Raw genomic sequence first — 15586 nt, 5'->3', positions numbered from 1 at the left:
TGGGTCAGCTCTTCCATTGGGTGTGTTACTCAGCTGCAGAAGAAAACAGGTTTTTGGACAGTTGGCATCATTCTAGTCACTAAACTGGCCTTTTTTTCAATAAGCTGAAGATAATAGACAAAAAAATATAGAAGTAGAGCTTTCAAAATTGTGTTTCATCCATGGTCCTTCACCCATCAGCCATGCCAAATGGTACTGTAATTTACGAGAACAGGGCAATACCCTTTTAGTATTACATTGATATTTAATATGTGTTCTGTGTGCCACCAGGCAGGTCACAGCATGTGCGGAGCTGAATCAGTGTTGTTGTATACTTAGTAAATGTAACTGACCAAACTTGTATGCCATTTCCTCATACTCCTTCAATTTTAAAAAGAGTGGGAGACAAGTACCACTTCAAAATGCACAAGTATCATCTTTTAAATGAATTTAATGCAGTACAATCTCATTTGCAATTGCAAATACTAAGGCTGTATTTTTCCCCTCTACTCCAAAGGCCTGAAAATCTCATTAATGTTAATGTATGGGGAAGAAGTGCTTAGCCTATTGATGTAGGAATGAAATCAGGAGCAAAGCACAGCACTATGAAGATTCATCTGAAGATTAGGGTCTGAAGCAGCCATTAGATTATCAAATCTAACCTTTCTAATACAGGCCATAGAATCTCATCCACTTAATTCATTTATCCCAAGAACAGCACCAGAGAAGTGAATACAGTGCATTACCATATTGTAATGTAGAAGTATATTCAGACATTTCTTCTTTTTTAATTCTAAAACCAGAGACACACAGCAGTACTGTGTTATATGATACTGATAAAAAGGAGGTCTGCAGGAGGAGAGATTTCAGCATTTTATCTGTCTACAGAGGAGAATTTGTCCAGATGCTTCATTGTAGGGTTGGGTGATTCATGTTAACTTGACTAGAAGGTATCAGATAAACACTTTTGAAAGACTCAGCATACAAAGAAGGCCTCTTTGCTTATCAGATAGGAAGGTCAGTGCTTGCCTTAATACTTTTGAAGTATTTTGCCAAATACCTTTGAAGCTAAACTAATTATTGAGCATAAGGTTCTTTGAAATCCACAGGAAAGTGGTGTTAAGTAAGTGTAAATAAAATTACCAAAACCTTCCTCCTGTTGTTTTGATGCAGTTTATTAGGAATATGTAAAAATGCATTTGTAGCAATGAGGGTAGGGCTGCATAGCAAAACACTCTGCCATGCAGAGACACTTCAGGTGGCTCTGAATAACCAAACACAGGAGCCCTGCATCCTTTGCTTGGGCTAATATTCTTCATTTCCCAAAGGAGCTCATTTCCTGCCTTAGCAGAAGCTGTTGCTGTTGTTGCTGGACACAGTGTGGACAGGAGGTGAGAGAGTGGCCATCTCTGTGCAGCTGCTGTTCAGGTCCCCACTCCAAGACAGATTACAACCTCTCTAAAACATCTAGTAGCGGTAGTAGTAGAAAGTTAGGGTGCTATTAACAATGATTCTATAAATGATAAAGGGCTATGGGTGAACGTGGTGCTGTCTACGTTAGAAGGCCACATACACTTTCTCTGTCAATATGGCTTTAGCAGAGAGGTAAATTTATAGTTAACGTTCTCCTTGGTCCTCAAGAAATCACATCTGAGTGAATGTTCCCCTTGGCGAGTAGCAGGAATCTTCATGGGCTTCATTTCTTCTACCAAGGTCATAGTCAAGAAGCAAGCCATGACTAGCATAAAAGACATCAGCAAGAAGAGCACACACTGTTTTCATTTTGACAAGTTTTCCAGCTCTGGTGTCTTCCTACCTCATCTCAGCAGCAAAAGGTCAGGCCAGGTCCCGTGCTGCTGTAACCTCATGATGGATTGCAAGGTGGACGGGAGATGTGTTTTTCTGGACAAAGAAAAGCAGTGAGTGCATGTCAGAATGGGGGTGCTTCCCACCAGGCTGTGTGAGCACTCGTGCTCCTTTTGTGTTGGCTTCAAAACAAAGCCCTAGACACTCTGTGAGCAGCATTGAAGCAGCACTCATCAAGAAGTTTGGAGACAAAAAGAGTTTATCTTAGAGCATAGGAACAATATTTTCTAGCCACGAAATGTACAGGCAGTAACCTACTTTTCTATGAATTTGCATCATAAGCCTAAAAGGCAATAAGTTTCCCAGACGCTTGACTCACTGGTGCCTCTGCTTCCTTTGCAGTTGTCCAACACAGCAATTCTTCATCAGATTAGACGAGACCAAGTGACAGACACATGCCGAGCAAACAGTGTGTCTAGCAGGAAGCGCCGCGTGCTGACTCCCAATGACCTCAAACATCTGGTTGTGGATGAGGATCATGAAATGATCTATTGCTATGTTCCCAAAGTGGCCTGCACAAACTGGAAGAGAGTCATGATGGTTTTGACTGGAAGAGGCAAGTACAGCAATCCAATGGAAATCCCAGCCAATGAAGCCCACGTGTCTTCAAACCTGAAGACCCTCAACCAGTACAGCATCCCAGAGATCAACCACCGCTTGAAAAACTACATGAAGTTCCTCTTTGTCCGCGAGCCTTTCGAGAGACTGGTGTCAGCCTACAGGAACAAGTTCACCCAGAAGTACAACACCTCCTTCCACAAGCGGTACGGCACCAAAATTGTGAGGCGCCAGAGGAAAAACGCAACCCAGGAAGCTCTGCGTAAAGGCGATGACGTGAAATTCGAAGAGTTTGTGGCGTATCTCATCGACCCTCACACCCAAAGAGAAGAGCCCTTCAATGAGCACTGGCAGACTGTGTACTCCCTCTGCCACCCTTGCCACATCCACTACGACCTCATAGGAAAATACGAAACGCTGGAAGAGGATTCCAATTACATCCTTCAGCTGGCAGGAGTAGGCAACTACCTGAAGTTCCCCACCTATGCAAAGTCTACGAGAACTACTGACGAAATGACCACAGAGTTCTTCCAGAACATCAGCTCCGAGCACCAAACTCAGCTCTATGAAGTCTACAAACTTGATTTTTTAATGTTCAATTACTCAGTGCCAAGCTACCTGAAATTGGAATGAGGGATGGGTTGGGGGGAGAGAGGGGAGAGAAAGCCTGTTTTATTTAAGATTTTTATTTGTCATAATAACTATGGAGAATGGGTTATTTTGTAAATTAATATTTTCTTTTTTGTTTGTTTTTGAATGATGCTGCGAGCAGCACAGTCAAAATTATTTAAATCAATTGTAAGAAAGGACAGCTCTCTTTGCAGGGTAACAGGATTGTGACGATCTAGCTGTAGAAATGAATAATACTGCTACACTGTTTAAAAAACAAGATGTTAATTGTGTTCTGGTGAGTTTCATTGATCTTGCATTCCTCCAATTCTAATTAATGTTATTTATACTTATTTAAAACATGGTCTTTTGGTAGGTGTCACTTCAGCAGCAGAGATAACGTTTGGACAATAGGAGACTGGTTTTGTGCTTTCCTTCGTTGAGCTTGTCTCTGGGTAATAATATTCTTCCATTAGCTATTGATGCAAGTAAATACAGAAGTGGTTCTTGATATTAAACACTTTGAGAAGAGTGGTGAAAACAATCTCTTCAGAAAGTGATATTGCACTCAGGCATACTAAAAAAAATTCCTTCTAGCTGTGAAAAGGAAAAAAGATTTAGACAGATACACAATATCTAAAACCCATAACTGAAAGAAATGTGAATGTATTCATCGGGAAGAGAAACTATGAACCTTTTACAAGTCTGGACTTAATGAGTTTATCAAGAATATGACCAGTCCTGTTTTCTCTTCATTTGAAGCCTGCCAGCCCAAATGATTACAGATTTGCAGGAAAAACACAGTGTTTTGAAAGTCACTGTAGAGATTTTTGAATGCCCAAAGCAATTGGTATTGATTTAATTCATATCCAGGGTGGGGCTGTGGGAAGCTTAGTCCTATGCAAGTCATGCCCAATTGATCTTAAAATGGACAACCAAAATTGGTTCAGGACAACCTATTGGTTTTCACCAGTTACAATATGTTGCTCTAGAGGATGTGGGCATGTAATCTGAAAAGTCAGAAAGTCATCTTTGTGTTGATCTCTAAAAATGCAAGGCAATAAAAAAGGTCTCATCTTCCTACATGCTGGTTTCATGGCTTTTCCGTGGGGGAAGAGGGATTCTTCTTTCTTTAGTTGATGCCTAAATACCATTGTCAGGGATGTTTGTAATTTCCGGTGTATTAGTATTTCACCTAAGTCAGTTCTAATATGAGCCCATAACCTTTTACTTAAGGTGAATGTCTCAGTAGCAGTTTGTTGGGATTAGGCAGGTTGTGCCAGGCACAGAGGACTGAGCAATTGTTTTGGGCAAGCAAGTAGTAATCTATTCATGGCAAATAAATAATGAAAAATGAGATTTCAGTGTGGATCTGTCAGCAAGCTGGTAAGGGGAAGTACAGGCTTCTCCAAATGTTTGATGCAGGTGAGGTGTACAGCCAAGGCCTGTGGAATGGTCTGTAGCCACCCCGAGCTGTGCCATCCTTGGGTGACAGCACCTGCAATCAGCTCATGGGCAAAAGGAGGTGGAGGCTTCAATCAAGATGGTTGTGGGAATCTAACATCAGTTTTAAAGTTGGCTGATGGTTAACATGGGGTTTTAATTTGCCTATGTGTCAATCTTATGATAAAACCAAACCCTTCCAAAAATTAGTGAAGCTTTAAATAAACCCAGCTGAAGGCAGAGCTGTTTTAACAGTATCAGAGCCAGATCCTGAAAATGCTGTATTGTGCAATAGGCAGTAATATCCACTGAATAACATTAGTCTCCAGGACACATATGTGGTTAAAGAAGAAAAATAGGTTCCATCTTATTTTATAAAACAAGCCGCTGAATAAATCTCAGTGAAGAACAAATTAACATAACAAACAGCGGCTGAAGTCCTTTCGCGATTGGATTTGGTCTTAGTCATGATTCAGATCCTTTCTTTTCTTTTATCAGACCCTACAAATAAATCTCTCTTTCATTCTGGAACAGCCACAGTTTCCATAACCCAGGTCCTGTTTATAACCCGGAGCACTGACCCAGTGGCTAGTGAAGAGCTGGCTGGCTGTGCCTGACAGCTCTGAACTCCTGAGCGGCTGCTGACGCTGGCAGGCTGGTGTTCTACTTGAAAGCAGTTTTGCCTCATTTAGAGTACACAGAGCTGTTGCAAGTGCCTATCACAGTGTGCCCTGGCTTTCTGTTGTTTGTAGTTCAATAGTTGTTATGTTTGTTTAAAAAGAAAACCCTGTCTGAGGGTAGATCTCCCTCTTCCCCTCCCTCTAGTATTTCCTGCAAGCTGTTTGTGTGCTTGTTTGGTCCTGCATCCAACAGTGTTCATATTTTGATCTGATTTTATTTTCACTTTTAGCTGTTAATCCCTCCAATAGAATGTAATGTGGATTTTTTCATATAAGAAAGAAGTTGATTCAGAAACTAAGTATTTTTAAATGGGTTGTGCTTCCCCCTTTCTTTTCTACTTCTCTCTGGCATCACCATGGTTTTATCTATTCTAAAATACTCTTCTTAATTTCACTGCTTTGGAGACACATAAACACTATTTGACAGCTATGACAGAAAAGCTTTAGGTGAAAAAATGTGTTTAGGAGATCTGAGGGGCGAGCACTGCTCCAGCTGGGATTTTTAGCAGCAGCTTTGGGTTTGATTACCCAGGTTCTGCCTCTCCACAGAGGGCCACCCTATGGGTGGATGCTCAGTACTGACATGGCATTTATGTGGACTTAAGTGAATACTTAAAAATCACTTGCTTTTTAAAAACCCTGACCCCAAACTACTACAAACCATCCATTTGGTGTATTACATCTATTTTGGGATGCTGTGAATGGGCTGCAGGTCTGTGTTTAAAATGAACAGTTGATGTGCTGGATGTGATCACATCCTGCACAGTGAGCACGAAGCCCTCACCAGCTCAGAGGAGGACCACAAATGTTAAGGAATAGCCTTTTTTTGGTCAGCTGGGTGTGTTGTTTTGTCTAAGCCAAAAAAAAATCTCTCTTTCCACCGCAGCCACAGAGGAGGATGTTCACAGTCCAGCCTCCTTACCTCAGTGAGCTGGTGGCCACCACCTGCAGCGCAGGGGCAGCTGGGCAACCGGGTTGGTGTTACCCCAACCTCTTCACTGGGTTTGTTAGCTGGAGGACAATGGGCGGCTCCCAAGCTCTGTCTCCCTTCCAAGTTCATTTCTGCTGTGGCCACAAACAGGCAAAACTGCAGCCAGAGCAAAATGTGAAGTACAGATGTGTCCATGGGACTGTGAGGGCCACCTGGGGAGCTGCTGTTTTAGGAGGATGTGTGTTAATTGCAGTGGAGCAATGGTGAGCACAGAGGACCCAGCGGGGAAGGTCCCAAGGTCCCTCAAATCCACTGGGCTGGTGGAGCAGCAATACCCACATTTGAGTCCATGTCACCCCAGCAGCACCTATGGCTCCTTACCCAGCACAATGCCCACAGCTGAGGGTTCTTTCCCCCAAGATGGCCCCAAGCACCTTAACCTGGAGCCCAGGCTGGATTTGGCTTATCTGAACGTGGTGGTGACTCCTGGGCAGTACAAGGTCCCCCCAAACTGGACTTGGTCCATGCTTTAGCCTCTTTGTAAACCATGTCCATTATGATCCCAGAAACGTGCAAACTGCCTGAACCATGCGCTGTGTAAGACAAGTGAAATAAATAATCCACAAGCAGAACTGCTTTTAGAATTAAGTTGACCCCAGATGTTTTAGGGTTTCACTGTAGTCTGCTGCACTTTTCAGGTACAAAAAGGGACTGTCCTTACTATTACTCTTGTTACAGAGAGTGTTATTTTCTTACATGCATGCACAATACAATGTGTACGAATAATTTAACATCGATGTGGGGTTGGATTTTTTTTTAACCTATTTGTATGCAGTAGAAGGCTTGTTGTAGAAAAGTATCTCCTCATACCTAAATATACTGTTAATAAAGAAAAAAAGCTAAATTATACATTGCCAACACAAGTGTGGACTGCTCATGAATCTTTCCTTAAAAAAGCCATTCAAGCCTGATTATTTTTCTAAGTAACTTCAATTAAATTGAAGAAAGAAAGTTCGTCTCTGTGTGCTTTATTTCTGGCTCATGTTTTCAGGGTGGGTTTCCAGGGTGGGATATTTGTCTGCATAGCTTTGCTTTGTCACAAGGGTTATTGTGGCAGACAAGCAGAAGACGAAATTGTTTGCTGCTGTGGAGCAAGAAAGCTAAAGTCATCTAAAACCTCCATTCTTGCTCCTTCCTTCTCAAGTTCCAGCCAGCGAGGATGAGGGCTGTCAGTTTAAGGCTAGTTGCATGCCTGTAAACATCATACCACCTCAAGCAAGGGTGTTTATAGTCAGATGATGTGAACTCCAGCTATCCAATGAGCTTTAGGCCACACGCTTGACCACCTTCATGTGCATTCACTGCAAATGGATTTGAGTTAAACATTTCCAGCAGTCCCCAAACCTGCGTGGTCTCATCTGTGGTTTTCACTGAGGCCACATCTAACCCCAAAGCAGAAACTTCCAACTGGACTTTGAACAGACTTGCAAGGAAATCAGCATGCTAAATTATACTAGGGAAAAGCATATATTTAGGCAACAACTGCTCCCATCATGACTGTGTTCTTGGAAGGGACCCTGGAGGCCAGCTGGGCCACCCTACTGCTGAAGGTCACTAAGAGCACGTTGGCCATGGTTTAGTTAGCCAAGTCTTCAATACCTCTGGGGATGAAGGGCTCAGAGCCTCTTTGGGTTCCTGGTCCAGTGCCAGACTACCCACCTAGCAGAGATGGCTTTTTCCTAGTGGCCTTTTAACTTGTGCCCATCATTTACCACTGCTGGGAGAAGAATTTGGATTCACCTTCTTTCAAAGTGCCCTTCAAGTATCTGTAAACAGGTGTAGCTAGACATGCCATCACCAGGCTAAATAAGGCCAGATACCTCAACATCTCCTTGTCAGTGATATACTTTAGGTCACTGAACATCTTGGTATCCTACCAGTGTAATCTCTCCAACAACTTAACACCCCTCTTGAATTAGAGAGACCCCAAAACCAAATGTCATTCTGGGTGCAGCACTGCCAGTGGCAAAGAGACAATTTAATCTGCCAGGCCCACAAGACAGACATTGTCCACAATGAGAGCTGGGACAAACAGAAACAGTGTATGTGCTGAGTAGGTATCACAGCACATGGTGAGCCACTTGCTGCCCTTACAGCCCAAGCCTATTCCTATCTCAAAGGCCCCACAACCCTGCACTCCCTAATTAATAGGTGTAACTGCAGCATAGTTTCCTGAAATCAGAGCATGGCTGTGCAGTATTAAGCCAAAGCTGTCACATTTCAAAACATTGGCAATTTGAGTCCTCTACAATCTCAGAGAGAGAGGTAAAGAAGGTCTCAAGAAGGACTCAATCTAAGTAAGCAATCAGCCAAGCTCTGGCTCGTGTGCTGATTGCTATGCCTCCCTTGGCAGCGCATGGATTATACAGGATTTTAAGTGTTGCAATCTTGTTCCAGCAGTATATGGGTCTAAGTAGGCCACTACCCTGCCCTGAGAGAGTCCATCAGCTTCAATGGCATCTGCATGCACAAAGATGAAGTGTGGTGTCATGGAGGAACGAGGACCAGGAGCACTGGGGACAAATAGGGCAGGGGACTGAGCCCAAGCCCATCTGCACAGCTCATCCTGGGAAGAGGTGAGCTGGGAAGGTTGAAGTTACATGCACACAAAATCAGAAACTTGATGAAAATACATTTAATTTAATTCTTCCATAATAAAAACAAAAAATGTTTAAAAATGTGGGCATTTGGAAGAGAGGAAAAAATCTAAGAAAGGCAGCCAGCAAAGTGGAAAGTAGAGCATATGCTTCCCGACCAGAAGTGCCCTGCTCTTCTCACTAGCTGTGTTACACATCGTCAACTACAAGACTCCTGATGCCACACAGAAGCATCTTCCTTTTCCTCATACACTTACAACTTTGCCAAAAAATTAAGAGTATGGTTTTATTCTTTGGTATGTTAAAGGACAATGTGTCCAAAAGCCACCTCTCCAAACTGCATGAAAATCAGTTTTCAAAAGATCTGTGTTAAAAGAGAAAAAACAACTTTATTTTCCATATCCACATGATCAACAGCTGACCTGTTCCCCTGTTACTTGAAATGTCACTCTGCTGGAGCACTGAAGACTCTGGACTGTGAGGTTCACCTCATGGTCAATAAATGGTTTCTGCTGGCTAAGTCAGTGGCATTTAGAACTGAGAGCAGTTAATTCTTCATGATGGGAAAAATATTAACAATATTTTTATTCATTTATACATTGCTTAAAAATGTGTTTTTCCAGTGTTTTAAAAATGTTACTGACTTTCACATTGAAATTGATTCCTATTTTCTGAGTAAATGCAGGCCTGAGATAACATTTCTCTAGGTGATTACTAGTATATGCCCTATTACTGTACCAAATGGACAGATTGTATTGGAACATGCGACATGGCATTTCAAGTAAATTATGTGGGTCTGAAAACCTCATTTCAGTCACAGTTTTTAATTAAGATGCAAACAAACAGCAAAGCTGTTTTCCTCGGTAAGAGAAAAATTGATCCAAAGTTTATGCCCTCATTTCTATTTTTTTGCTAATACATACAGCTTTATGGTAACATTCAGCTGAAAAATAACAGTTAAGCCATTAAGCTTCAGTGTATTCTAAAACTAGAATTATACTGTGGCAGTTCATGACTTCTTAGCTAGCAAGAGGTCTCTGTGTTGTCAGCAGGTATTTGCAGTGCTACATCAAGTCAAAACCTGAAGCCCCCAGCAGGCCCGTATTTCCTGTCAAATCTTCTGCAAAACCAGGTTTGAGGCATTGCCTAAAGCCTTTCTTAGGCTGAGTTTAGTCAGATTTATCCTAGCAGGTAACTATTATAGGTAAACCAGGTTTAGTTTTATGTGTAAAGTAGAGGTGTTGGGGTGGTTTTTTTGAAGTGATTGTTTGCTCCATTAATGCAATCAATCACTGCATGTATTTTTTTTACCATTTCTTTGAACTTGAAAGAGATTAATGTAGGAAAAAGGTCAAATTAGAGTAAGCAGCCATGCAATGGAGAGGCAAGCACTATTTGCAGAGGTGTGCGGGTAAATGCTGAGACACTCATTCAAGAAAAACAAAATATTCTCCTTCCTAGGATTATAGCCAGATGTGATTTATTAAGAAATTTGCTGTCAGTGGTATGGAAAGACATAACAATTCAGCTGGTTTGTATTAATTTTATAATGTATTTTGCTCTTTTATCATTAAAATGTTACTGCTGTGTATGCAATAGGATTTTATGTGCAGTACGTATCATTCCTACAGCAGATGCTTTTAAAGCCTCCTTTTTTCACTTCAGAAAATTTCAAAAACTAAATCCACAATTATTTTTTCAAGAAAAAAGAAACCCTCCAACCTTGAAGTCAATGGTGCAAGGATTAAAAGGAGGCACAGCTGAGTGCAGTTCAGGTGAGGAATTAAGTCTGTTTAACTACGGAAAAGGAATGCAAGCTGGGAGGCAATTTAAGATGGAAAGTCTCTGGGGAGTCTCCTTGTGAGATACTGAGAATTAAATCACAAGAAAGCATCTTAGATCATGGTGAGGTGAGTAATCTGCTTTGCTTATTGTAGTATGTTTAAGGTTACCTGGCAAATCTTTGCAGGGCTATTGGAAGCTGATTAAAAACTACAAAGGACTCATATAGAACACTAATGAGTATTTCCATGCTGAGACACACAGCCAGAGGACGGTATGTAGGCTCTATCCCAGTTCCTAAGCAAGGAGTTACTCAGTTTGCAGTGTCTGGATTTTTCACACATGTGATGTCACATGGAAAGCATTCAGGGAACACTTCTGAAATAGTTAACTGGTTTCAGGCCGAAGACGTTTTGTGCTTGGTGTAGGCTCCATCTGAAGACTTTAGGAACAGTGTGCCCTCCATACCTTGAACCAGGATAAGGCTGCAGTCAGCCTTTTGCTCGCAGGTGCTGTCATAGTCCCAGTGGTGGGTGTTACTGTGAATTCCTTCTTTATTATCAAATTACAGTGCAAAATGAGCTTTTGAGGTGTGCAGATTTCCAGCTGAAGATAGAGATGTTAGCTTTCCCTCTAGCAGGACATTTCCATAGATGTATTCAACCAGGTGTGCTCCTCCTTTTAAGTGAGATCGTTTTTCTTTTGATCAAACAAAAAGCCTCAGGATAATTAGCTGAAGAGGTGATGGTAATAGCTAATGGTTTCCTTCCGCATCAGAGATCTTGCTGATGTGATCTGGATATACATCATGACAGATATGAACTGAATGGAGCTGCATGCTGTATTCCCAGATGCTTCCCCAGCAGAGAAGTATCCTAAACCTGGACATCCTACCCCCTGCCACTCATATGGGTTCTTTTCTGTCGAATGACCATGAGTCTTCCATGCAGATCAAACATAGCTCCCTGTAAGTTTTACCCTGAACTTCAGAGTTTTGTATGAAGACAATTAAATTTGTTGTGTTGACCAATGACTCTGGGCCATATCTCCCACTTCACAAGGGAAATTAAACTACTGTCAGTGCTGTAAGAAAGCTGTCTCTGCTCTACGGCTACTGGCACACCACAGCAGCCCTCAGAAGCAAGGATGTAGACCCCTTCCTAATTCTTCATAGAATCATAGAATAGTTAGGATTGGAAAGGACCTCAAGATCATCTAGTTCCAACCCCCCTGCCATGAGCAGGGACACCTCACACTAAACCATATCACCCAAGGCTTCATCCAGCCTGGCCTTGAACACTGCCAGGGATGGAGCATTCACAACCTCCCTGGGCAACCCATTCCAGTACCTCACCACCCTCACAGTAAAGAATTTCTTCCTTATATCCAATCTAAACCTCTGCTGTTTAAGTTTCAACCCGTTACCCCTTGTCCTATCACTACAGTCCCTAATGAATGGTCCCTCACCAGCATCCTTATAGCCCCCCTTCAGATACTGGAAGGCTGCTATGAGGTCTCCTCTGGACTTGTTCCAACAGTTCCATGTCCTTTTTATGTTAAGGGCACCAGAACTGGACACAATACTCCAAGTGGGGTCGCACATCCTGTGGACTTCTGTTAGAATAGGGACTCCAGATTACCTAGGGGCTTTCAGAGGCTGCCTGTGAACAGGACACAGCTGCCCTGAAAGTGTACAAAGGGTGCAGAGATCTCAGGTAGTTTGTGGAGCTGTGAGCCTATCCTCCTAAGAGCAGGAGAAATGGGAAAGAAAACCAAACCCTCCTCTTAATGTGTGACAGGAGCTTTCCATGTAGGTATGAACAGGACTAGATGGATTACAAGACGTAGCCTTACCTAGCAGGAGACTTTAACAGGAACATGTAAGGATACACACAACACTACATGGCTCTGTGGGCATCTGCAGCAGGGTATCTGCAGGTATGCAGTGGTTCTGGAAAAACTTCAGGTAACTAAAAACGAGCTTACACTGAACACCTCAGTTCCACAGTATGACAGAAAACTGGGTGCAATGTTGTTAGGGTTGAATTAGAATCAGCAATCAGAAAGGTGAACAGATGCTAGCTTTGTCTCATGAACACATGCTGTGAGAGGTATGTTGTGCCTCTCACAATATGTATTCATGAGACAAAACTAATAAGTGCTTCTTGTAATGAGTGTTAAAAATGTTCAGGTTTGTTTCTACTAGTGCCAGTCTGAAAGCTGTACATATTCCAGAGGTATGTATGCATTAATCAGCACTTTAAGTGCAGCTTCTGTATCTATGAAACATTTATGTAAGGCAATAATCTCAAGTTGGAAGGACTTTAAAATATTTAGAGTCCTTAATAAATTTTTAAAGTGCATTTTTTGCAGCACATGCAGAACTGGACTTCCTTTGATCTGATGGCCATTTCTGCATCTTCTATGTCTCTAGTAAGGCATGAAAATACAGAGGACACGGATTGCAGAGGTTCCCATTCTGCAAGTTCCCATCCCATAAGAAGTCAAAAAGGTAAAGGAGAACCTAAGCATGTGGTTGTAACACTTTGCATGGGGCAGAGCAAAGGCCCATAGTGCAGGGGGGGGAGTAGCTCAGTATATACATTTGGATGGGTCAGAGTAACTGTTGCATGGACAGTTTTTTCTTTCCCCATTGTCAGCCAAGTCTCCTCATGTACCAGCAACACAGCGGGTGTCTTGGTGATGGCTCTTCCAGACATAGAGGTCTCTGAGGTGAAGAACCCTGCACAGCCAGTACTACACATTCAGCACAGTGCCAATTCTATATAGTACCGTATTCTATTTAATGCCAAGACTATATAGTCAGACTTTGCTCAAAGCAAGACATTTAGTTCTCTCCAAGAGGAGAACGTAGTCATAGCTCATGTCAGTCTCATGCACAGAGCACACAACCAGACGTGGTATCTAACAGAGCCAAGTTTCATGCACTTTGGCATGGTAACCTTGCAGTTCTTTAAAAGTGTCTTCCAAAAAGTGAATTGTCTTTTTGATGTGGGAATAGAGCAAAGGCCAGCTGCAAATGAAGCCTAGGAATGAATGTGTCTTTCCGTGTATGAATTCACAACATTTTAACTCTCATTTTGCACAAATGACATGCAGGTTTTGTGAGGGTTTATTTTCAAAGGCCTTAATGTGTTCTGTTACAGAGGGCGACCACAGTTTCCATATGTATGTGATAAGACTTACACTACCATATTTCTTAGTGGTCTTAATGGATTGGGTCTAAAGAAGCAGCAATTGCGATCTCAAAACATTAAATGGAAATGAATGAAACAGAAAAGAGTGGTCAGCCAATCTTCATGTATTTGATGAATACAGAGCTTGCTTACACTTCCAAATCATTTCCACTTTAGTCCACAAATTCAGATGATATTGGTACCTGAGCTTAATATGGCCAAGCTTAATGAGCTAACTTCTATTTTGGAAGTGCTCCAAACTGTAGAGATACTCTTCTACTTTAAGTGAAAAGTACAATTCATCTCCCTAGAACTAGAATTAATCAGACATGTCTACATTTTCTTATGTAATGAATAAAAATTGGTTCAGTTGTCAGAACAGCTGAGATGAAGCATGTCTGGATGTTTCTCCAGAATCTTGGATACTGTAAGAGAATAATCATCTGTGTCAGCCCAGGGTAAAACACCTGCTTCAAAAACAAAGAGGTGAAAAAAGATCTTTATATCTTTGGAAGATGTAAAGCTAACTATAGGATGAGGAGTCATAGGAAAGTAGTGGATGATTGCTTCCCAAGTATAAAACTAGTATTATTGCTCATAATTTTTGGAACACCATTTAGAATGTCAGGCTTATTAGACAGGATATGGCAACAACTTCATTGATCAAAACCAGGAGATGACAGAAAAAAATCGGTAAACAGACAAAATCCTTTTTAGATCCTGTTCACAGTAAAACTTGGAATGAAAATCTGAGAACTTAGAGATATTAAATCTCCCAAAGATGTCTACAATATAATTCATTCAGGACCCCATTTCTCTTTCAAGAAGCAGATCTAAAATTATTCAAGGAAAGCAATTCTTTGACCCCTCAAGACTTCTAGCTAGTCTTGAAGAGAAAGCAATCTCCCAAAAGAGCAAGTTGTAGAATGCTAAATAAAGAAGCAAACTCCAAGTATAGTTTGAAATGAGAAATAAAAGCATAGATAGAGCATATGATGAACTATCCAGCAAATTAAATAAACAACTAGCAGGACTTGAAATCAAATTCAGTTTTTAGCTGCAGAGAAAGCAAGGCCCATCCAGCCCTGCCAGGGCTCAATGACTAAGGAGTACACTGCTGCTCTTTGGTACCCACCCAGAATACTGCAATCATGTATATTTATTAAACATGTTGGTTCTTTGCTCTATTTATGAATTATTCATGTTTTGTTAATAGTCGATTCCCTAGAATATCCATGCAGAGCATGCATGATGATCACTGAATCATTTTCATTGAATTTACCAGAAAGATTTTCCTTCATGACTATCAGAATGAGGCTTTAATGACAAAACACACCTCTTTACTAGTTCTTTCTCCCCACTTTTAAATACAGAGAGCTGATTTTTAACTTGGAGTATGTTTGGGAAAATGATAATCCAGAAGATTACTGAACAACAGACTGATTTGATTAGGAATGGGCTAGAGAACATAATTGAAACGATGTACTGTATCACAGAAAACCTAGCCCAAAATGAAATTAAAATCCCACTAGGAGGCTTCACATTGCTTCCAGTACCTCTGGTACTGTTTTCAAAAATCATCTTAGTCCTTTTAAAGCAGGTTATAAATCAATTACCATACTCTATTGCAATTTTCTGCACCTCTAAAGAGATTATTTCTTTTCATTAGCAATGTTACTATTACAATAATGAGGAATTTCAAATATTTCATTTTACAGAGTGCTTATACTACTATTTCCCAATATATATATTCTGGATTATTCTTGGACTTGAGAGCTTTTCATGATGTTCAGTACCGAAGTAGCAAATCCATTAAAAAGATGATAGGTCTTATTTTGAGTCCTGATTCTACAAACTATTCTGCATTTACAAACCTTTAATCCT

The 15586-nt window shown here is 41.3% G+C and overlaps 1 protein-coding gene across 3 annotated transcripts in view; it reads left to right on the top strand.

The window, feature by feature from the left end:
* The window catches only part of CHST11 (carbohydrate sulfotransferase 11), a 163012-nt gene extending 155935 nt beyond the window's left edge, over nucleotides 1-7077 (top strand). For all 3 annotated transcript variants that reach the window (XM_034063283.1, XM_034063282.1, XM_031050167.2), the window contains one exon: nucleotides 2188-7077. In XM_034063283.1, coding sequence (XP_033919174.1) covers nucleotides 2188-3036 — 849 coding nt within the window. In that variant the 3' untranslated portion in view covers nucleotides 3037-7077. The remainder of the gene's footprint in view (nucleotides 1-2187) is intronic.
* The last annotated feature ends 8509 nt before the right edge of the window (nucleotides 7078-15586 follow it).

Source organism: Melopsittacus undulatus, chromosome 5 (assembly GCF_012275295.1).
Source record: "Melopsittacus undulatus isolate bMelUnd1 chromosome 5, bMelUnd1.mat.Z, whole genome shotgun sequence".
NCBI classification, from domain to species: Eukaryota; Metazoa; Chordata; class Aves; order Psittaciformes; family Psittaculidae; genus Melopsittacus; species Melopsittacus undulatus.
Note: the sequence above shows the minus strand (reverse complement) of the source record. Positions and strands in the feature narration are given on the sequence as shown.